The 17,981-nt window shown below is 53.3% G+C and overlaps 2 protein-coding genes and 1 long non-coding RNA gene across 7 annotated transcripts in view; 2 read left to right on the forward strand and 1 right to left on the reverse strand.

Annotated features, from left to right (window-relative positions):
* The window catches only part of SUPT5H (SPT5 homolog, DSIF elongation factor subunit), a 28,876-nt gene extending 22,737 nt beyond the window's left edge, over positions 1–6,139 (forward strand). For all 3 annotated transcript variants that reach the window (XM_042844916.2, XM_005293151.5, XM_065571168.1), the window contains 7 exons: positions 68–195; positions 493–598; positions 899–1,057; positions 1,190–1,358; positions 1,527–1,730; positions 3,034–3,129; positions 5,684–6,139. In XM_042844916.2, coding sequence (XP_042700850.1) covers positions 68–195; positions 493–598; positions 899–1,057; positions 1,190–1,358; positions 1,527–1,730; positions 3,034–3,129; positions 5,684–5,827 — 1,006 coding nt within the window. In that variant the 3' untranslated portion in view covers positions 5,828–6,139. The remainder of the gene's footprint in view (positions 1–67; positions 196–492; positions 599–898; positions 1,058–1,189; positions 1,359–1,526; positions 1,731–3,033; positions 3,130–5,683) is intronic.
* On the reverse strand, positions 3,125–10,585 carry LOC135976269 (uncharacterized). Of its 3 annotated transcripts, none has more exons than XR_010593433.1 (3): positions 10,516–10,585; positions 5,589–9,641; positions 3,125–4,563 (listed from the first exon to the last, which is right to left on the reverse strand). It is a non-coding gene; the product is annotated as an uncharacterized LOC135976269 (long non-coding RNA). The 3 variants fall into 3 exon arrangements; XR_010593431.1 differs by lacking the exon at positions 10,516–10,585 and having other exon boundaries at positions 5,589–6,517; positions 7,198–9,818; XR_010593432.1 differs by lacking the exon at positions 10,516–10,585 and having other exon boundaries at positions 5,589–6,297; positions 7,198–9,814.
* A 412-nt stretch (positions 10,586–10,997) lies between these two features.
* TIMM50 (translocase of inner mitochondrial membrane 50) overlaps positions 10,998–17,981 on the forward strand; it is a 47,158-nt gene continuing 40,174 nt past the window's right edge. Inside the window, exons 1-2 of the mRNA XM_065571169.1 lie at positions 10,998–11,198; positions 17,030–17,180. Coding sequence (XP_065427241.1) covers positions 11,013–11,198; positions 17,030–17,180 — 337 coding nt within the window. The 5' untranslated portion in view covers positions 10,998–11,012. The remainder of the gene's footprint in view (positions 11,199–17,029; positions 17,181–17,981) is intronic.

Here is a 17,981-nt window from a genome sequence, read left to right on the forward strand (position 1 = left end):
TGCACCTGAGGCCCTCTAGTGGCGGGCAGAGCGAGCCAGTGTACAGCAACTCCTCTCTCGCTGGCAGGGGTTCGAGGAGACCTGGCGGCATGACCTCTGCCTACGGCCGCACCCCCATGTACGGCTCGCAGACCCCCATGTACGGCTCCGGCTCCCGCACCCCCATGTACGGATCGCAGACTCCGCTGCACGACGGTGAGTGAGTTGAGCCTGCTGCCGCGGGGGCGGGGGGAATTGGGCCCCGGGTCGGAGGAGGATGGTAGGGGGCTCCCCGGGAACAGGGTGGAGTAAGCCGTCCAGCCTTGCAGTCGACCCACTCCGTCCTGGTTCGTGCACAGCACTCCTTGCCCCACCTGATGGTGCTGGGTAATGGGGGAGCCCAGCGCCTCTCCCCCAGATCCCGGCAGGGGGTGGGATGATGTAGGGCCTGGCCCCTCCCCATCTCTGCTGCCCGGACATGGTGCTAACCAGGCGTGCGCTGGGCTCTTTCAGGCAGCAGGACCCCGCACTACGGCTCCCAGACGCCACTGCACGACGGGAGCCGGACGCCTGCACAGAGCGGGGCTTGGGACCCCAACAACCCCAATACGCCCTCCAGGTTTGTGTCTCTTGCGCTAGTCTGGGACGGGGTGGGGGTAGCTTTGACGCGGTCAGCCACTAGGGAGCAGAGGTGTGTGGCATGATGGGGGCTATGGGAGAGGGGGCTCGGTTGGGGGGCTTCATGTGTCAGGAGCTCAAAGGGAACTCTGATTGGATGGGTGTGTGGTGCCCTCTGCTGGAGAGTGGAGAACTGACGGGGGGGATTACTTGAGTGTGCTCCTACGGGGAGATGATGGGTGGGCTGCAGACGTCATTGTGTCTCCCACGTGCCGTGTGAATGATGCGTTCTCCTCCCCAGGGCGGATGAGGAGTTCGAATACGGTTTCGATGATGAGCCCACGCCCTCTCCGCAAGGCTACGGGGGGACCCCCAACCCCCAGACTCCCGGCTACCCCGACCCGTCGTCTCCGCAGGTCAATCCGCCGTACAATCCGCAGACGCCGGGCACCCCAGCCATGTGAGTGCGCATGCCCCTGGAGGGGTGTGGGGGAGAGCCTCTCGCAGGGCAGGAGGACATGGAGTGGAGCCCCGCCGGGTTCCTACTTCTATTCCTACCCCCCTCCTCACTGCCTGTCTCTTCTCATTGCAGGTACAACACTGACCAGTTTTCTCCGTACGCTGTTCCGTCGCCTCAGGGCTCCTATCAGCCAAGCCCCAGCCCTCAGAGTTACCACCAGGTAGCGCCTAGCCCCGTCGGCTACCAGAACACCCACTCGCCAGCCAGCTACCACCCGACCCCGTCGCCCATGGCATATCAGGTACCGTCCAAGCTCCTGAATGTGTAAAATGCCAGGCCGAGCCGCAAATTGTAGTTGGCTTTGCCAGATCCAAGGTGGCCCCATTCCAGCGGGAATTCCTGCTGTGGCCGTGAGGGGCTAATGTCGGAGAGCAGAGACCTCTAACTCTATGCGGCTTCTTCCTCACAGGCCAGCCCCAGTCCTAGCCCAGTGGGCTACAGCCCCATGACGCCGGGGGCTCCTTCTCCAGGAGGTTACAACCCTCACACCCCCGGCTCCGGCATCGAACAGAACTCCAGCGACTGGGTCACCACCGACATCCAGGTCAAAGTTCGAGACACTTATGTGGACAGCCAGGTGGTGGGGCAGACGGGAGTCATCCGCAGCGTGACGGTGCGTAGAGGGGAGAGCGCTGCTTTCATGCCGTGGGGCTGGGGGGCAACCAGATGGGGCATAAGGGAGGATCTGATGGGTGTAATTACTAACGAAGAGGATGAAATAATTAAGGGTGAAATTAATCAAACGCTGGCTAGGCACCAAGGAAAGCCATCCTGACTGTGAGAATTACAGTGCTATGGAATTGTCATCCTGGGGGCAACCCCTGGGGCCTCTCTAATTAAGACTGGGAGAAGCCTGGAGAATATTGCTGTAGAGAACAGCCCTGCGTGGAGCGGCGGATTAGAAGCAAGAACTCAGGCCGCCGTCACTTCTGAATTCTCCGTCTGATCTAATTCAGGGTATTGTAGCTTCGAGATCTGGATCGTGCAGGTGCTGGGAAGTGGGTGTGTGTGAAGAGACCCAGTTCAAGTCAGACCAAACTACTGCCTGCATGCACGGCTGTATTGGGTCCAGCGTCCGTCCTTTAATGTTTATCCCTCCCCCATGCATACATAAGGTAGATAAGAACAGCCATACTGGGTCAGGTCAAAGGTCCATCTACCCCAGTATCCTGTCTGCCGACAGTGGCCAACGCTAGGCGCCCCAGAGGGAATGAACAGAACAGGCGATCATCAAGTGATCCATCCTCCCAGCTTCTGACAAACAGAGGCTTGGGATGCCAGGTGTGAACAGGTTTGAATTGTGCAGGATAGCACATAGGAGCGAGGGACATAGAGAACAGTGGGACCAACACGTGGTGCGGTGAATAACCAAATGCGTCCAGTTGCAAGGGGGGGGAGGGAAAAGTTAAGGGAGGAAGTTGAGTTGTAAGAACACACTCGGTTAGCAGCAAGTGCGCACGCGAAGGCCATTGACACCACAAGCCGCAGAGGAGAAGGCTCTTGTGTTCACCTTTCTGCGGCACGCCTGTGTGCCGGATAACAGCAGTATCGACGTGCTAGCCGCTTGGGCATGTACTTGGGGGGATACCCCTTGCTGAATACTGTGCTGATGTGCGTACGCAGCTGTTTATTTACTTGCATGAGCTAGATCAAAGCCCACCCATGCTGCAATCAGACCTGCGCTTGCAGCGGGGAGGTACCTTAAGTGGCTATTGAGGGGGGAACAGCGTTTCTTGGGGATCCGTTGGAACCTTCCTGGAATTCCAGAGGGTTCGCATCCTGGGGTAGGAAGAGATGAATTCTCGGCTTTGTGTTTGAGCTCAGGCGTGCTCTGCAAACGGGCTTGAAAGAGCACGTGGCCTCTGAAGCCCTTTGGCTTGGTGTTGGCGCCTGACCAGGCTGTCTTCTCCCATCAGGGCGGAATGTGTTCAGTCTACCTGAAGGACAGCGAGAAGGTGGTCAGCATTTCGAGTGAGCACCTGGAGCCCGTCATACCGACCAAAAACAATAAGGTACGTTAACGCCAACCCATCTGTCTGGCCGCTCGGATCAAATCGCATCTCTAGCCTCTCCGGTAGTTGGATTATACTGTCCTACATAGAACCTGGTTCTGTAGATCTGTGTTGGGTCTTGATTAAGAGTAATTTGTTCCTGGTTGGTGCGGTACTGCCTGTGGGCCAGCCGTGGGGGCCCATTGTGCTGCTGTACAAACCAAGCAGGCAGTAGCCCTGGACCTAGATTGTTAGGAGTACAAGGGGAGGGAATTGTCCCTCAGTTAGTTGCAATATGTCCCACGAAAATAGTCCCCATTCAAGCAGTTATAACAATCATCCCTTGCTCTTACCTAGCGCTTTCCATCAGCAGACCTCAAAGCGCTTTACAAAGGAGGTCAGAGTCATCGTGCCAGTTTTCCCGATGGAGAAACTGAGGCACAGGAGGGTGTGGGGGAGAATGAATTTCCCAAGGTCACCCAGGAGGTTTTATTCTGTCTGTACAGGGCCTGGCACAATGGGTCCATGTCTGCGGCTTCTAGGTGCTCCTGCAATATAATCATCCATGGAGAAGTTTTTAGACTGTGAGCTCCGTGGGGCTGGAACCAAGCTGTCTTCTCTGCTTGGGAATGCCTGGCATGCTGTGGGCACCACCAGAAAGAAAGAACAGTTCCCTTGCCAGTTACGCTCGTCTGGGCCCCCCATCGCGACGAATAGGGAGTTAAAGTTCTAGCAAGTATCAGAGGAGTAGCCGTGTGAGTCTGAATCTGTAAAAAGCAACAGAGGGTCCTGTGGCACCTTTGAGACTAACAGAAGTACTGGGAGCATAAGCTTTCGTGGGTAAGAACCTCACTTCTTCAGATGCAAGTAATGGAAATCTCCAGAGGCAGGTATATATCAGTGTGGAGATAACGAGGTTAGTTCAATCAGGGAGGGTGAGGTGCTCTGCTAGCAGTTGAGGTGTGAACACCAAGGGAGGAGAAACTGCTTCTGTAGTTGGATAGCCATTCACAGTCTTTGTTTAATCTTGATCTGATGGTGTCAAATTTGCAAATGAACTGGAGCTCAGCAGTTTCTCTTTGGAGTCTGGTCCTGAAGTTTTTTTGCTGTAAGATGGCTACCTTTACATCTGCTATTGTGTGGCCAGGGAGGTTGAAGTGTTCTCCTACAGGTTTTTGTATATTGCCGTTCCTGATATCTGACTTGTGTCCATTTATCCTCTTGCGTAGTGACTGTCCAGTTTGGCCACTGTACATAGCAGAGGGGCATTGCTGGCATATGATGGCATGTATAACATTGGTGGACGTGCAGGTGAATGAGCCGGTGATGTTGTAGCTGATCTGGTTGGGTCCAGTGATGGTGTTGCTGGTGTAGATATGTGGGCAGAGTTGGCATCGAGGTTTGTTGCATGGGTTGGTTCCTGAGTTAGAGTTGTTATGGTGCGGTGCGTGGTTGCTGGTTGCAGGACCAGACTCCAAAGAGAAACTGCTGAGCTCCAGTTCATTTGCAAATTTGACACCATCAGATCAGGATTAAACAAAGACTGTGAATGGCTATCCAACTACAGAAACAGTTTCTCCTCCCTTGGTGTTCACACCTCAACTGCTAGCAGAGCACCTCACCCTCCCTGATTGAACTAACCTCGTTATCTCCACACTGATATATACCTGCCTCTGGAGATTTCCATTACTTGCATCTGAAGAAGTGAGGTTCTTACCCACGAAAGCTTATGCTCCCAATACTTCTGTTAGTCTCAAAGGTGCCACAGGACCCTCTGTTGCTTTTTAAAGTTCTAGCATGTACTCAGAATGGCCAGGTTTAATAGGTGTGATGGTCAAACTTCGTTCTGATGCAGCCGGTCTTTCCAAGCTGCAGAGATCATGAATATTAATGTTCCGACTGAGACTGAGTGCCCATCGTGCCAGGCGCTGCCCAGACACGGAGCAAGAGACCAGCCCTGTCCTGAAGAGCTTCCAGTCTAAAAAACTAGACACGGAAATGGAGACTGCCTGCTTTCTCTGAGACCACCTTGCTGTCTGTTCTTAGGGTCTCCTCCAACCCTGAGCTACCCGACTGGCTCCCTTGCTTATCTGAACGCTTCACTTATCTCCACCAGCCTTTAGCCTATCAGGATTGTACTGAGTAATACGTGTGGTGCGGTGGGTTGTTCGTATGCCTAGAGAGGAAGGATGGTCCAGTGGTTAGAAGGCTAGTCTGGGATTCTGGAGAGCTGGGTTCAGTTTTTACTTGGGCAAATCACTTTGACTGTCTGGGCCTCAGTTTTCTCCATCTGTACAATGGGGATAATAATAATAGCTAGCTTTCTTTTAGCATTTTCTACCCCTGGAGACTAAAGCGCTGCCCTATGTCCCAGGGGATTGGAAAGATAAATACACTTAGGGGCAGCCAGATAAAGATCCTAGATAGTCACATACTCACCCTGTGCAGCCAGTCCCGTTTCCAAGCCATGCCCCTCTTACCTCACAGCAGACACAATCCGTTCTGACTTCCTCCATCGAATCTAGCAGAAGCATAATCCCCTTGTCCCTCAAGCTCCTGTGCTTGCTTTCTCCAGGTGAAGGTGATCCTGGGGGAGGACCGGGAGGCGACGGGCGTCCTCTTGAGCATCGACGGAGAGGACGGCATCGTCCGCATGGACTTGGAGGAGCAGCTCAAGATCCTCAACTTGCGGTTCCTGGGCAAGCTGCTGGAGCCTTAGGGCCGGGGCCTTTTTAGCAGTGGACCAGAGCCTGGTTCAACGTGTCCTTGTACAGAGTTCGGGGGGTGGGGGGGGGGGGTTGCTGCTTTTCTTTTTTCCTCCAGAACAGCTGGTGGTTGTTTTGTTTTTATTTGTAATGCTGCAGTTATGTCTCATGAGTAAATTGGGACTGGAGTAGGAAAAACAGTGTGTGCGCACGGGTGGGGAGGGCAGGGGTAGGTCCCGTAGCACTAAACGCGCTTCATCTCCTTCCTCTTGAAAAAGGAAACCACTTGCTGGGCCTGCGTTTCAATAAAATCCATCTGGCCCATGCCCCCCGCGTGTGCTTGGTCTGTATCACCGGCTGCAGTGGGCTGCCTGGACCCTAGGCCACCCTCATAGGAATGGCTCCAATGCAGCCTGCCGGACGGAATGGAACAGCTTGACCTTGTCTGAGCGTCACTTTTTTTTTCCTTTTGCCTTCTATTATCCTATGAAATAAACACCGGGAAATCTTAAAACGGCCAGAGAGACCAGGGGAAGGAACGCAAGCCAAAATCGGGAAAGACCTACATATTCTTTAGCCAGTTAAGTTCGACATATGCAAGTCGGGAGGGCCTGATGAAATTGCTTGTTAGTTCCTTAGGGTCAGTCTCAGAACCATTAGCAACGATCTTCAAGAATTCCTGGAGGAGTTGAGGTTCCAGGGGCCTGGAGAAGGGCAGACGTGGTACCTATCTTTAATAAGGGGAACAAAGAGGACCCAGGGAGTTTGCAGACCAGTCAGCCTATCTTTGATCCCTGGAAAGATATTGGAACCGATTGTTGTTTAATCCGTTTGTAAGCACCTAGAGGATAATGGGGGGAGGGATAGCTCAGTGGTTTGAGCATTGGCCTGCTAAACCAGGGTTGTGAGTTCAATCCTTGAGAGGGCCATTTAGGGATCTGGGGCAAAAATCTGGGGATTGGTCCTGCTTTGAGCAGGGAGTTGGACTAGATGACCTCCTGAGGTCCCTTCCAACCCTGATAGTCTATGATAAGGAACAGCTAGCATGGCTTTAAGAGTAAATCATGCCAAGCCAACCTTATTTTCTTCTTTGATAGGGTTATTGGCCTAGTGGATGGGGTAGGAGGGGAAACTGTAGATGCTTGATTTGATGAAGGCTTTTGACACAGTCCCCCATGACATTCTCATAAGCAAATGTGGTCTAGATGAGATTATTATAAGGTGGGTGCACAACTGCTTGGAAGGCTGTACTCAGAGTAGTTATCAGTGGTTTGTCAAATTCAGGGAGTGTATGTAGTGGGGTCCTGCTTGGGTCAGTCCTGGGGCTGGCACTATTCAATATTTTCATTAACGATGTGGATAATGAAGTGGAGAGTATACTTACCAAATTTACAGGTGACACCAAGCTGGGAGGGGTTGCAAACACTTTGGAGGGCAGGATTAGAGTTCAAAACAACCTTGACGAATTGGTCTGAAATCAACAAGATGAAATTCAATAAAGACGTATGCAACGTATGTCACTTAGAAAGGAAAATTCAAATGCCAAATGGGGAATAACTGGCAAGGAGGTCGTACTGCTGAAAAGGATCTGGGGGTTATAGCGGATCACATGAAGGAGTCAGCAATGGGATGCGGTTGTGAAAAAGGCTGATATTCTGGGGTGTATGAACAGAAGTGTCGTATGTAAGACGTGGGAGGTAATGGACCCCCTGCTCTACATGGTGAGGCCTCAGCTGGAGTGCGGTGTCCAATTCTGGGTGCCGCACTCTAGGAAAGAGTTGGATAAAGCGGAGAGAATCCAGAGGAGAGCAAATGATCAACAGTTTGACCTGACCTGTGAGGAAAGGTTTAAAAAAAAGGGGCATGTTTAAAGTCTTGAGAAAAGACGACTTGCGGGGGACCTGATAACTGTCTTCAACTATGCTAAGGGCTGTTCTAAAGAGGATGGTGATGAATTGTTCTCCAGGTCCTCTGTAGGTAGGACAAGGAGCAATGGGTTTAATCTCCAGCGAGGGAGATTGAGGTGAGAGATTAGGACAAATTTTCTAACTCTCAGGGGAGTGAAGCTCTGGAACAGGCGTCTAAAGGAGGTTGTGGGATCCCCGTCACTGGAGGTTTTTCAGAACAGGTTTGACAAACACCCGTCAGGCCTGGTCTAGGTTTACTTGCTACTGCCTCCACTCGGGGCTGGGCTCGGTGCCCTCTTGAGGTCCCTTCTACCCCGCCATTCCCATTCTAGGTGAGCAGAGCAGCACTGTTCGGACAAACTTCCATTAGCGACTGAAGCAAGGCTGTGGCAAATGGAGAGGAGGAGCAGGCTCTTGGCAATTAAAAAAATCAGACCGATAAAGTGACTAGAGACTCAATTCCCCTGACTTTTTCTTTCATGTCTAAAGCACTGCTCTAAATCCAGTCCCAGTAACTGAATGTCCTTGAAACAGCTGCTGGCTGTCTGCTGACCCATGGGCGAAATTAGCTGGTGTGGAGTTGGCCACCTCAGCACCATTTTTACATTTCCCCCCCAAGTTGGCCAGCGATAACAGACTGGGTCACTTTCACTCTTGTGTCTAACGTGTTTCTCATTTTCGTTTTCTGGTTCATATGCACCAGCCCAAAGCTGTAATACAATCATAGAAGATTAGACCTCAGGAGGTCATCTAGTCCAACCCCGACTAAATCACCCCAGCCACGGCATTGTCAAGCCGGGCCTTAAAAACCTCTAAGGATGGAGATTCCACCCCCTCCCTAGGGAACCCATTCCAGTGCTTCACCACCCTCCTAGTGAAATAGTGTTTCCTAATATCCAACCTAAACCTCCCCCACTGCAACTTGAGACCATTGCTCCTTGTTCTGAAGAAGATGGGTTACATGCACCACAGAGGAAAGATTTTGTTTTTCACTGAGTATTATTTTTTCAAAGGGAAAGGTTTTGTGGATGGTCTCACATTATGAACACATTAACCCTAATTTGGAGGCTACAGACCTAAGGCAGTCTTCCTTTGAAAGAATTTTCTCCCTTCACCAAAGAGTATCAGACAGGGATACTTCCTCTGTCGGGTTATTTTATCAATTTGAATAAAGGAAAAAGCTGTGATAAACTGTTGCCTCGCCCCTCTGCCTGCCGGCTGCAGTGAGTTTTGTTGAATATTGTTAAAAACCGTAACAGCAGAGGTTTGTAGAAAATTTTATTGCTCTTGCTTTTGTTTTCCTTGAAGAGCTGACATCAATTTGCAATGTAGTCAAGCCTTTCAAGTCATTTCAGGTACTCTGCCATCCCTTGTTTCTGTCTGAAATACAAACTGTTGAGGGATCACTTCACCCAGTCCTACAGTGAAGCCACACCTGGGCTTGGATTGGGCAGCTTTGGGAGAGGGTCTAGTCAACTCTCCTGAACCACTTATAACATGACGTGAGGAATGTTATTTCCTCCACGGTCAATTCAGTGGGTGAGCAGGATAATTTAAATGTGTTCAGGCTGTGGTTGCAAAGTTTGGACTGTACAGTCTCCTTGATCAACAGGCTGTTTACAACAGGAGCACATATTTGGCATGTAAGTGCATGTGGCCACAGCTTGTGAAAATGATCCTTAAAGCACCATCACTAGGCTTCAGAGTGAACACGGCCGTGAGAAGAATGGAGTGTTCCACAGCTCACAGAATGGCAGCTTCAGACTGTCATAGGTGAGGAAGTCCCCCACCCCCCACCCCCCATCCTTTGCACTGAAGTGGGCCAAAGGTTTTAATTCTAGAGAACGCTCCAATTCCGTAGCATCAAAAATCCAGGAGCCTTGGCCTGTGCCCAGCTGCTAGGAGTGCGCCAGAGGAGCCTCTGTGGAAAAAGTGGGGAGGAAGAGTTAGTATGCAAGGGCCAGAGCTGAAGTGCTAGTGGGACCCGGGAAAGATCAGTGCCATGCTGGGCGGTGGGAAAAGGTTGATACCACACTGCTCCTCCTCTGTTACCTTCTAGTCTCCCCATCAGCCCCTCACTCCCTCTTATCCCCCACGCCTCTTTCCTTCCCTCCCCCTCCTATCCCTCCCAACTGCCTCCCACTCCACTGCCCCACTAATTCCCTATCCACCTCCCCCCTCCATTGCCCCAACCCCATCCACCTCCCCAACCCCCCTCCTCCTCTCCACCCCCCCAACCTCCCTCCATTGCCCCAACCTCCCTTCCCCCCAACCTCCATCTCCCTCTCCTCCCTTCCCCCTCCAACCCCCCTCCCTCAAATCCCCATCCTCCCTCTATCCCCCTCCACCCCCACCTCCCCAAATCCCCTCCCCAACCTCCCTTCCCCCTCCTCCTTCCAACCCCCCTCCACATCCTCCCTCCATTGCTCCAACCCCATCCACCTCCCCAAGCCCCTTCCCCCTCCAAATCCCCCCCTCCATTGCCCCAACCCCATCCACCTCCCCAACCCCCCTCCTCCTCTCCACCCCCCCAACCTCCCTCCATTGCCCCAACCTCCCTTCCCCCCAACCTCCATCTCCCTCTCCTCCCTTCCCCCTCCAACCCCCCTCCCTCAAATCCCCATCCTCCCTCTATCCCCCTCCACCCCCACCTCCCTAAATCCCCTCCCCAACCTCCCTTCTCCCTCCATTGCCCCAACCCCCCTCCTCCTCTCCACCCCCTCCACCTCCTCCCTCCATTGCCCCATCCCCCTCCCTCCTCTCCAACTCCCTCCGTCCAACCCCCCTCGGCACACCCCTTCCTTGCAGCTTCACACAGCGCGAAGGGCAGCAGTAGCCCAAGTGCCTCGTTTGACCTTCGCCGCCTTCCGTTCTTCTCTCCCCTCCCCTTCCCCGCTCTGATTGGCTGGGGCGGCAGCGGCCCCGCCTCCCTTCGCAGGGCGGGCGGGCGGTGTTTTGTGATTGGTTGGATCTGCCCTCTTAGCTCCGCCTCCTTTGGTTTGTCATTGGCCTGCCTGTCTCTCTCGGGGCCTGTCGCTTGCGATTGGTCTGCCCAGCCAAGGTAGGCGAGCTCAATGCCGCCCCGATGTCTGATTGGTCGACGGTCGCGGTGTGGGCGTTGCCTTCACTTATGTTTCCTCTGATTGGCTGAGCGCCCCCGCTACTTTTCAATCTCACCGGCCGCCTCCTCCCCCCGCCTCGCGCGTGGATTGGCGGCCTGGGCTCGGCGCGCTCTGATTGGGCGGGAGGCGGCGCCGCGCCCCTGCGCGCTGCGCTCTGGGGGAGGAGGAAGATGGCGGCGGCGGCTCGCGGGCTGGTGGTGGCGGTGGCGGCGGCGTGCGGGGCCCGCGCGCTCAGGGGCGGCTGCTGCCGGCGGCTCCGGGCGGCCCCGGGCCGGGCCCTCAGCGCGGGGGCCCCGCAGCAGGGCGGGGGGGTGGGGCTGCCCGAGGCGCTGCTGCAGGACAAGCAGCACCAGCAGGTGAGGGGGGGGCTGCTATGGGGGGGATGGAGTGTGTGTGGGGGGGTGTTTTGGGGGTGGGGGTTGGGGGACGGTGTGTGTGGGAGGGATGGGGGGAGAAGGGTGGGGGTGTGTGGAGGGAGGGATGGGAAGGGGGAGGGTGGGGGTGTTGTGGGGGAAGGGCTGGGGGGAGGTATGGAGGGGGAAGGGTGGGGGTGTTGTGGGGGAAGGGCTGGGGGGAGGTATGGAGGGGGAAGGGTGGGGGTGTTGTGGGAGGGGTGGGGAAGGGCTGGGGGGAAGGGTGGAGGTGTGTGGGGGGAGGGATGGGAAGGGGGCAGGGTGGGGGTGTTGTGGGGGAAGGGCTGGGGGGAGGTATGGAGGGGGAAGGTGGGAGGGGTGGGGAAGGGCTGGGGAGAAGGGGGGTGTTGTGGGAGGGGTGGGGAAGGGCTGGGGGGAAGGGTGGAGGGGTGTGGGGGGAGGGATGGGATGGGGGAAGGTTGGGGGATGGAGGTGTTGGGGGACGGTGTGTGTGGGAGGGATGGGGGGAGAAGGGTGGGGGTGTGTGGAGGGAGGGATGGGAAGGGGGAAGGGTGGGGGTGTTGTGGGGGAAGGGCTGGGGGGAGGTATGGAGGGGGAAGGGTGGGGGTGTTGTGGGGGAAGGGCTGGGGGGAGGTATGGAGGGGGAAGGGTGGGGGTGTTGTGGGGGAAGGGCTGGGGGGAGATATGGAGGGGGAAGGGTGGGGGTGTTGTGGGGGAAGGGCTGGGGGGAGGTATGGAGGTGTGTGGGGGGAGGGATGGGGGAAGGTTGGGGGATGGAGGTGTTGGGGGACGGTGTGTGTGGGAGGGATGGAGGGGGAAGGGTGGGGGTGTCATGGAGTGGGGGATGATGTGTGGGGAGGAGGGAGCAAGGGCTGGCAGGGTTATTATGGGGGTTTGGGGGATGGTGTGCGGGGAGGGAGGTTGTCATGGGGGAGGGAGTATGTGTGGAGTGCTGGGGGGCAGGGTGGAGATGTGTGGGGGGGAGGGGTGGGGAAGGGCTGGGGGGAAAGGTGGAGGTGTGTGGGGGAGGTTGGGGGATGGGGTGTGTGGGGATTGAGGGATGGGGTGTGAGGGGGAGGGATGGAGGGAGAAGGGTGGAGGTGTTGGGGAATGGTGTGGGAGGTATGGAGGGGGAAGGGTGGGGGTGTCATGGAGTGGGGGATGATGTGTGGGGAGGGGGGACAGGAAGGAATGGAGTTGAAGTCAGGGGCCGAGAGGGATTGGGGGGTTCTCATGGGGGATTGGGGGATGGTGTGTGGGGAGGGAGGTTGTCATGGGGGAGGGAGTACGTGTGGAGGTTATCAGTGGTGATGGTGTGTGGGGAGGAGGAGACGAAGTCGTGGGGGGGAGGTTATTAGTGGGGGAGGAAAAGAGTATGTGTGGGGAGGGACCAGAGAGGGATTGAGAGGAGGGAGGAGAGACTAGAGAGGGGGTGGGAATTGTTATTGGGGAAGGAGAAGGAGGGTAGAGGGAGGAGCAGTGAGGGGTGGGTAGCCTTCATTGCAGGGAAAGAGGGAGGATGGAAGGGGGAGTAGGATTGTTGATGAGGGGAGGATGGTGGGTGGGGAGAAAGGAGAAGGGGTGGTTGATTGTGGGGGAGTTTAAGTGCTGTTGGTGGGAGAGGTGCAGTTGTCGATGGGAGGAGGATGGGGTGTTTGTGTGGGGGAGATGGTGTGATAAGAAAAGTAGGGTGTGTGTGTTGGTGGTGGGGCGGCACTCAGGAGGGAGGGGAAGGGTAGGGTGAGGGACAGATCAGATCCAGCACTGGGGGTTTGTCCATGGGTGGGGACTAGAGATGGGTGGGGAGGAGGATGGTATGCTGGGCGGGGGAACAGGAGGAATGAGGCTGTGAATGGGGGAAGAAAGGAGGTGTGAGGGGGATATCAGTGAGCAGTTGGGGGGTGGAATTGGAGAAGGAATGGGGCTGGGGGGAAGTAAGGGAGGGGTTGGGTGGATTGTAAATGGGCTGAGAGGGAGGATGGATGGAGTTGGGGGGAGACCAGGGGGTGATTTGTCATTGATGGGAAGGGATGGGGTGTGAATTGTGAGAAGGTGGGGACCAAAGAAGGGAGAATTGGTGGTTGTCAGTGGGGGAGGGAGGTGTTGTATTACTTTAGATGGGGTAGAGGGGTCAAAGGTGTTAACGTAACCCAGTCACTGTCTATCATTAAGTATCATTAAACAAGATCTGGGGTTTGGTATGCAGAGAGCTCAGCCTACGTAGTCCCATGGCTAACACACCATTAAAAATCCTTCTAACCTTTTACAAAAGATACAGAAAAGAAGGAAAATCAGTTCAAGCATTCGAAACATAAAATATGAAATAAGCATCCCTTGTTCCCCGTCCCTTTGGCTGGAGAGAGTTTTTCAGGAGGAATCCCCCTTGCTGTTTGACAGCTTCTTAGATGGTATCGAAGATGGTAATAACTGTCCTTTGGAAGAAGTTTAGCTGAGATGGGCTGGAGCTGCTGCTGTTAAAAGTCCGATCCTGTTCCGTCCCAGATGGTGTTTGGGATTCAGCAGGAGCCTGTAGCGGTGGGAGTGGCATCTGAGTCCCTCTCTCTGGCCCTGTCTGATCAGGGCATCTCTTAGGCTCAGGATGACAAAGGCCCAGGGTCCCAGGAGATCGTGGGGGCTGGGAGCCATGATGGTGAAACTCACTCCAGAAGCCAGTTTTTCTCCCAAAAGTCTTTCCTTAAGGACCCACAAAGAGAGCGATGGGTGGAATAGCCCATCACCTCATTATTTTGTCCATCAATTAGGTCTAGTTTCCAACACACCAGCTTTGGTTCATTGATTTCTGGTTCTGCGCTCGCCTTGTTTACCAGGCATTATCTTAACACAAGCCTTGAGTTATATCAGTTGGCCTTTTTGTTTGGACTAGTTCAGTCTTTCTGTCTCCCTTTCGTACCTTTCCCTTTCAACATTTGTTGTTACAGGTTATTGTGATGTCTTATGAGCTTACCCTCACTTTTTACAGATAAACTCAGTGTTGGGGTAAATCTGTAGGCCGAGTTATTACAACCAAGGGTGGGGTGTATGTGTGGGGGGAAGGACATTAGAAAATGGTTGAGGGCATTGTCAGTGGGAAGGAAGAGACCATGGGGTGGAGGGAGAGAGAGAAGGGGGGGTTATCAGTGAGTGGTGGAAGGATGGTGAGGTGGGGTGTTTTTTTTTTTTAAATATGGAGATATACCTATCTCATAGAGCTGGAAGGGACCTTGAAAGATCATCGAGTCCAGTCCCCTGCCTTCACAGCAGGACCAAGTACCATCCCTGACAGACTTTTGCCCCAGATCCCTAAATGGCCCCCTCAAGGCTTGAACTCACAACCCTTGGGTTTAGCAGGCCAATGCTCAAACCACTGAGCTTTCCCTATGCCTTGTTAATGGGCAGGACCAGAAATGGCTGGGAGGGGATTAGGGTGGGGGGCTTGTCAGTGGGGGCAGGAAGGATGGTGTTTGGGAAGGTTGAGGACTGGGAAGGGCATGGTTGTCGGGGATATGAGGGGAAGGCTCGGGGTTGCCATCCAAAGGGAAGGGGGGCTGGGAAGAGGTGGGGAAGGAAAAGCAGAGAGGGAGGTTCTGCATTGGTTGGGAGGATGGTGTATGGGGAATTGAAAGACGGGTTTGATGGGGTATGATGGAGTTGGGGAGCGTGGGGGCAAGGGGGAGGGATTAGGGAAAAGGGGAGTTGTCATTGGATGGGACAAGACCCTGTCTGGCATCCTGTCAGAAATGGCCACCACTTGGCCTTGAGAGGCAGGCATGACCTCAGCAGAAAGGTCATCAGGGCCTCTACCTGTCTGTCACAAGGTGGCGCTGCTGAAATGTCGCTTGAAAGGCCTCGCAGAGTCAGCTATGTCCTGTCCCAACCTAATGTGTTAGGCTCCAGAATTAACGCCAAGACCCCAAAACATCCCACGAGCAGGTTGTGGAAATTAGGATATTCCCAGTATACCTGGGGTGGGAGAGAATTCTTACTCTCTGTCGCTGTATCTTCCCTCTTGGCACTGGCACTTCCCTTGCTGTCCTTCACTCACCCACGCTTTATGTGCCAGACTGTGTGCCTGTCGCATCTCGCATGGTTTGATCTGGTCAGTGTTTGGAGGAGACGCAACCAGGAAAAACCCAGGGGGCTGCAGGGAGCTGTGTGGGTATCTCAATGGGGGATGTGCTCATCTGCCTGTGTCAGCCTCAATGCCCTGACATGGTACTAGGGAGTGCTGGGTGGTACAGGGAAGTTGCGATCTAGCCCAGAGGTCCTGACCACTTGGAAGCTGTACAGTTCCTGGGGTAGTTTTCAAAAAGGCAGCTGGGTGTTTAATCTTGGTCTCGTGACCATATTTCTGCTTGGATAGTCCTATTCGTCCATCCTACTTTTCAGTGGGTATGAGTCTTTACAGTGCTATTAGGCTTTTAACCACGGGTGTAAAAAGTAAACGTATTGCTGTTTTTATAGTTGTTCCGGGTTTAATATCTCAGCTCTCTCCAATGGTTGCTAAACACAATTGTATTCTGGTTAAGACTTGGCATTTGGATTTCCGGCTCGGGTGCAAACATTTCCCCAGTGGTTTATTTTAACCCTCCAAAACGTAAGGGGAAAGTACCTGGTAGCAGAACTTTAAAGCAGTCTTGTAAAATTGTCATGAAAACTTACCACGCTAAGAACAACACCCCACTCTGCCCTACCCTTCGCCATGACATCTGATCACTAATGAAAAAGCCTTGTACTTTACTGTCCCCAAGCAAGTGGATGAGGAGAATTTTGCAAGTCTGATGCTATTTTCTTGGGGTCAGGGGTTTTCTCTGGTTGGCACAACATTTGACAGTGTGTGTTTGTGCCTCATTAATAATGCAGAGAAACCTTAGGAGAGAGCAGTCTTCCCAGGCTGAGATGGCTGGACTAGACGTGGGGTCAGAATTGGGGGGGAAATGGTGGTACTTACGCTAACAACGCCATCACGAGGTGCCATGCTCAGTGGATTGCACAAATCTTCCTCTTGTGTGCTTGATCAGCATAAAAATAGGTAATATTGTAGACACTGAATTGCCTCATTGGAATTCAGAATTCCCTTTGAATGAATGAAGCTAATGCTCCTTTTAGAGATATTGTTTCAGGCTGTCTGCATATTCAGGCAGGCTCCACTATATTGACTTAGTCATTTCACATTTCGAAGGAGACCGTCTATACCAGTGGTCCCCAACCTTTTCCGGGTGGCGGGCGCTGGACGACGAGCCACCGAGGACCGTGGCCAGCGGACAAGCATCCGCCGAGAAGTGGCAACGTCAAGAGGCGTTGCCACCAAAAATCAGCGGCATTTCGGCAGCGACGCCTCCGGGAGACGCCGCTTTTCGGAGGCATTTCGGTGGCGATGCCTCTTGATGACGCCGCTTTTCGGCGGCATTTCGGCAGATGCTTGTCCGCTGGCCAGTACGCGGGCGCACATAGATGCCCCGGCGGGCCCGCCCCCGGGCACCGCATTGGGGACCACTGGTCTCTACCGTAAAGGCTGAAGAATTTGCTCATCTGATGTCTGGCTAGATGATTTAATGGATCCTGTCCATCTCTAGTTTCTCTGATTGTTAATTGCTTTCTTTATTCCTTTGACGGGGAGTTCTGTGAAAGGTTCTATAATCACGTTCTGGTACTAAACAGAAAGGCCAGTGGAAATTTTCCCTAGAGGTTTTGAGACCAGTGAGTCAGTTATTTGCCTGTGTGTGGCTCTCTTCTCTGTAGCTATGAACCTTGACTTCTGTCACTTTCACACCTGCTAACTTAAATCTTTTCTCTTTTCCACCCTCCATGGGTAGTCAACAGAGGGAGGAGATGGGAAAGGCTCCAGTTCTGATGAGCAGCAGGAGAAGAAACGGAAGGAAAATACAGCCTATGCCAAGAAAATGGTGCTCCGGATAGCAGGGCTAATGGGAGCTGGTAGCGGGATAGCAGTTATCTATATTTTTGGTAAGCTGTTCCAATCCATTTGGGATATAACTGTATTAACAATTCTATAGAAATGCCAGCAAATGTGTTTATTCTCAGTGCTCTTCTGATTTCCCCCTGCCCAATAACTGGCTGTATTTTATTACCTTTCTTCCAAGGATTTCAAGTCTTTTACAAAAACTAAGCTCACAACCCCATTGCACGGCTGTGAAGGATCATTATTCCTATTGTATAGATGCTTACGGTGCATGCCAGTGACTTGCTACACAACAAGTCGGTAGCAGGGTCACGAATAGAACCCAGGAGTTCTGTTCTCTCCATTTTTATTTAATATTTATATTATCGTGGTGTTCAGAGATCCCAGTCAGGATCAGGGCCCCGTCTGTAGAAGGGGAGCTAATGATCCTGACCTCCTTTGTAAATGGTTCACCCCCAGACTCATCAGATAGTCAGTTCTTAAAGGACAACAAGGAGTCCGGTGGCACCTTAAAGACTAACAGATTTATTTGGGCATAAGCTTTCGTGGGGAAAAAACCGCCCTTCTTCAGATGTTCTTAAAGGAACCCAGCATGGGAAATCTAACCCTGACATTCTTTTTATGAGTGCTACATAAATTACTTTGAGATCTAAAAGCACTAAATAAAGCTAGGCATTATTGTTCCAGGTGCTGTACAAACACACATAGGTATGGTCCTTAGCCCAAAGACCCTGCAATTTAATCCACTAGACCTCCCTTCCTTGGTCTGCCTAGATACTTACATGACACCCATCACTGTAGTATCCGACCTTCATGCAAAAGGTATCTGGCCAGTCAGTTTAGCC

This window comes from Chrysemys picta, chromosome 17, assembly GCF_011386835.1.
Source record: "Chrysemys picta bellii isolate R12L10 chromosome 17, ASM1138683v2, whole genome shotgun sequence".
NCBI classification, from domain to species: Eukaryota; Metazoa; Chordata; order Testudines; family Emydidae; genus Chrysemys; species Chrysemys picta.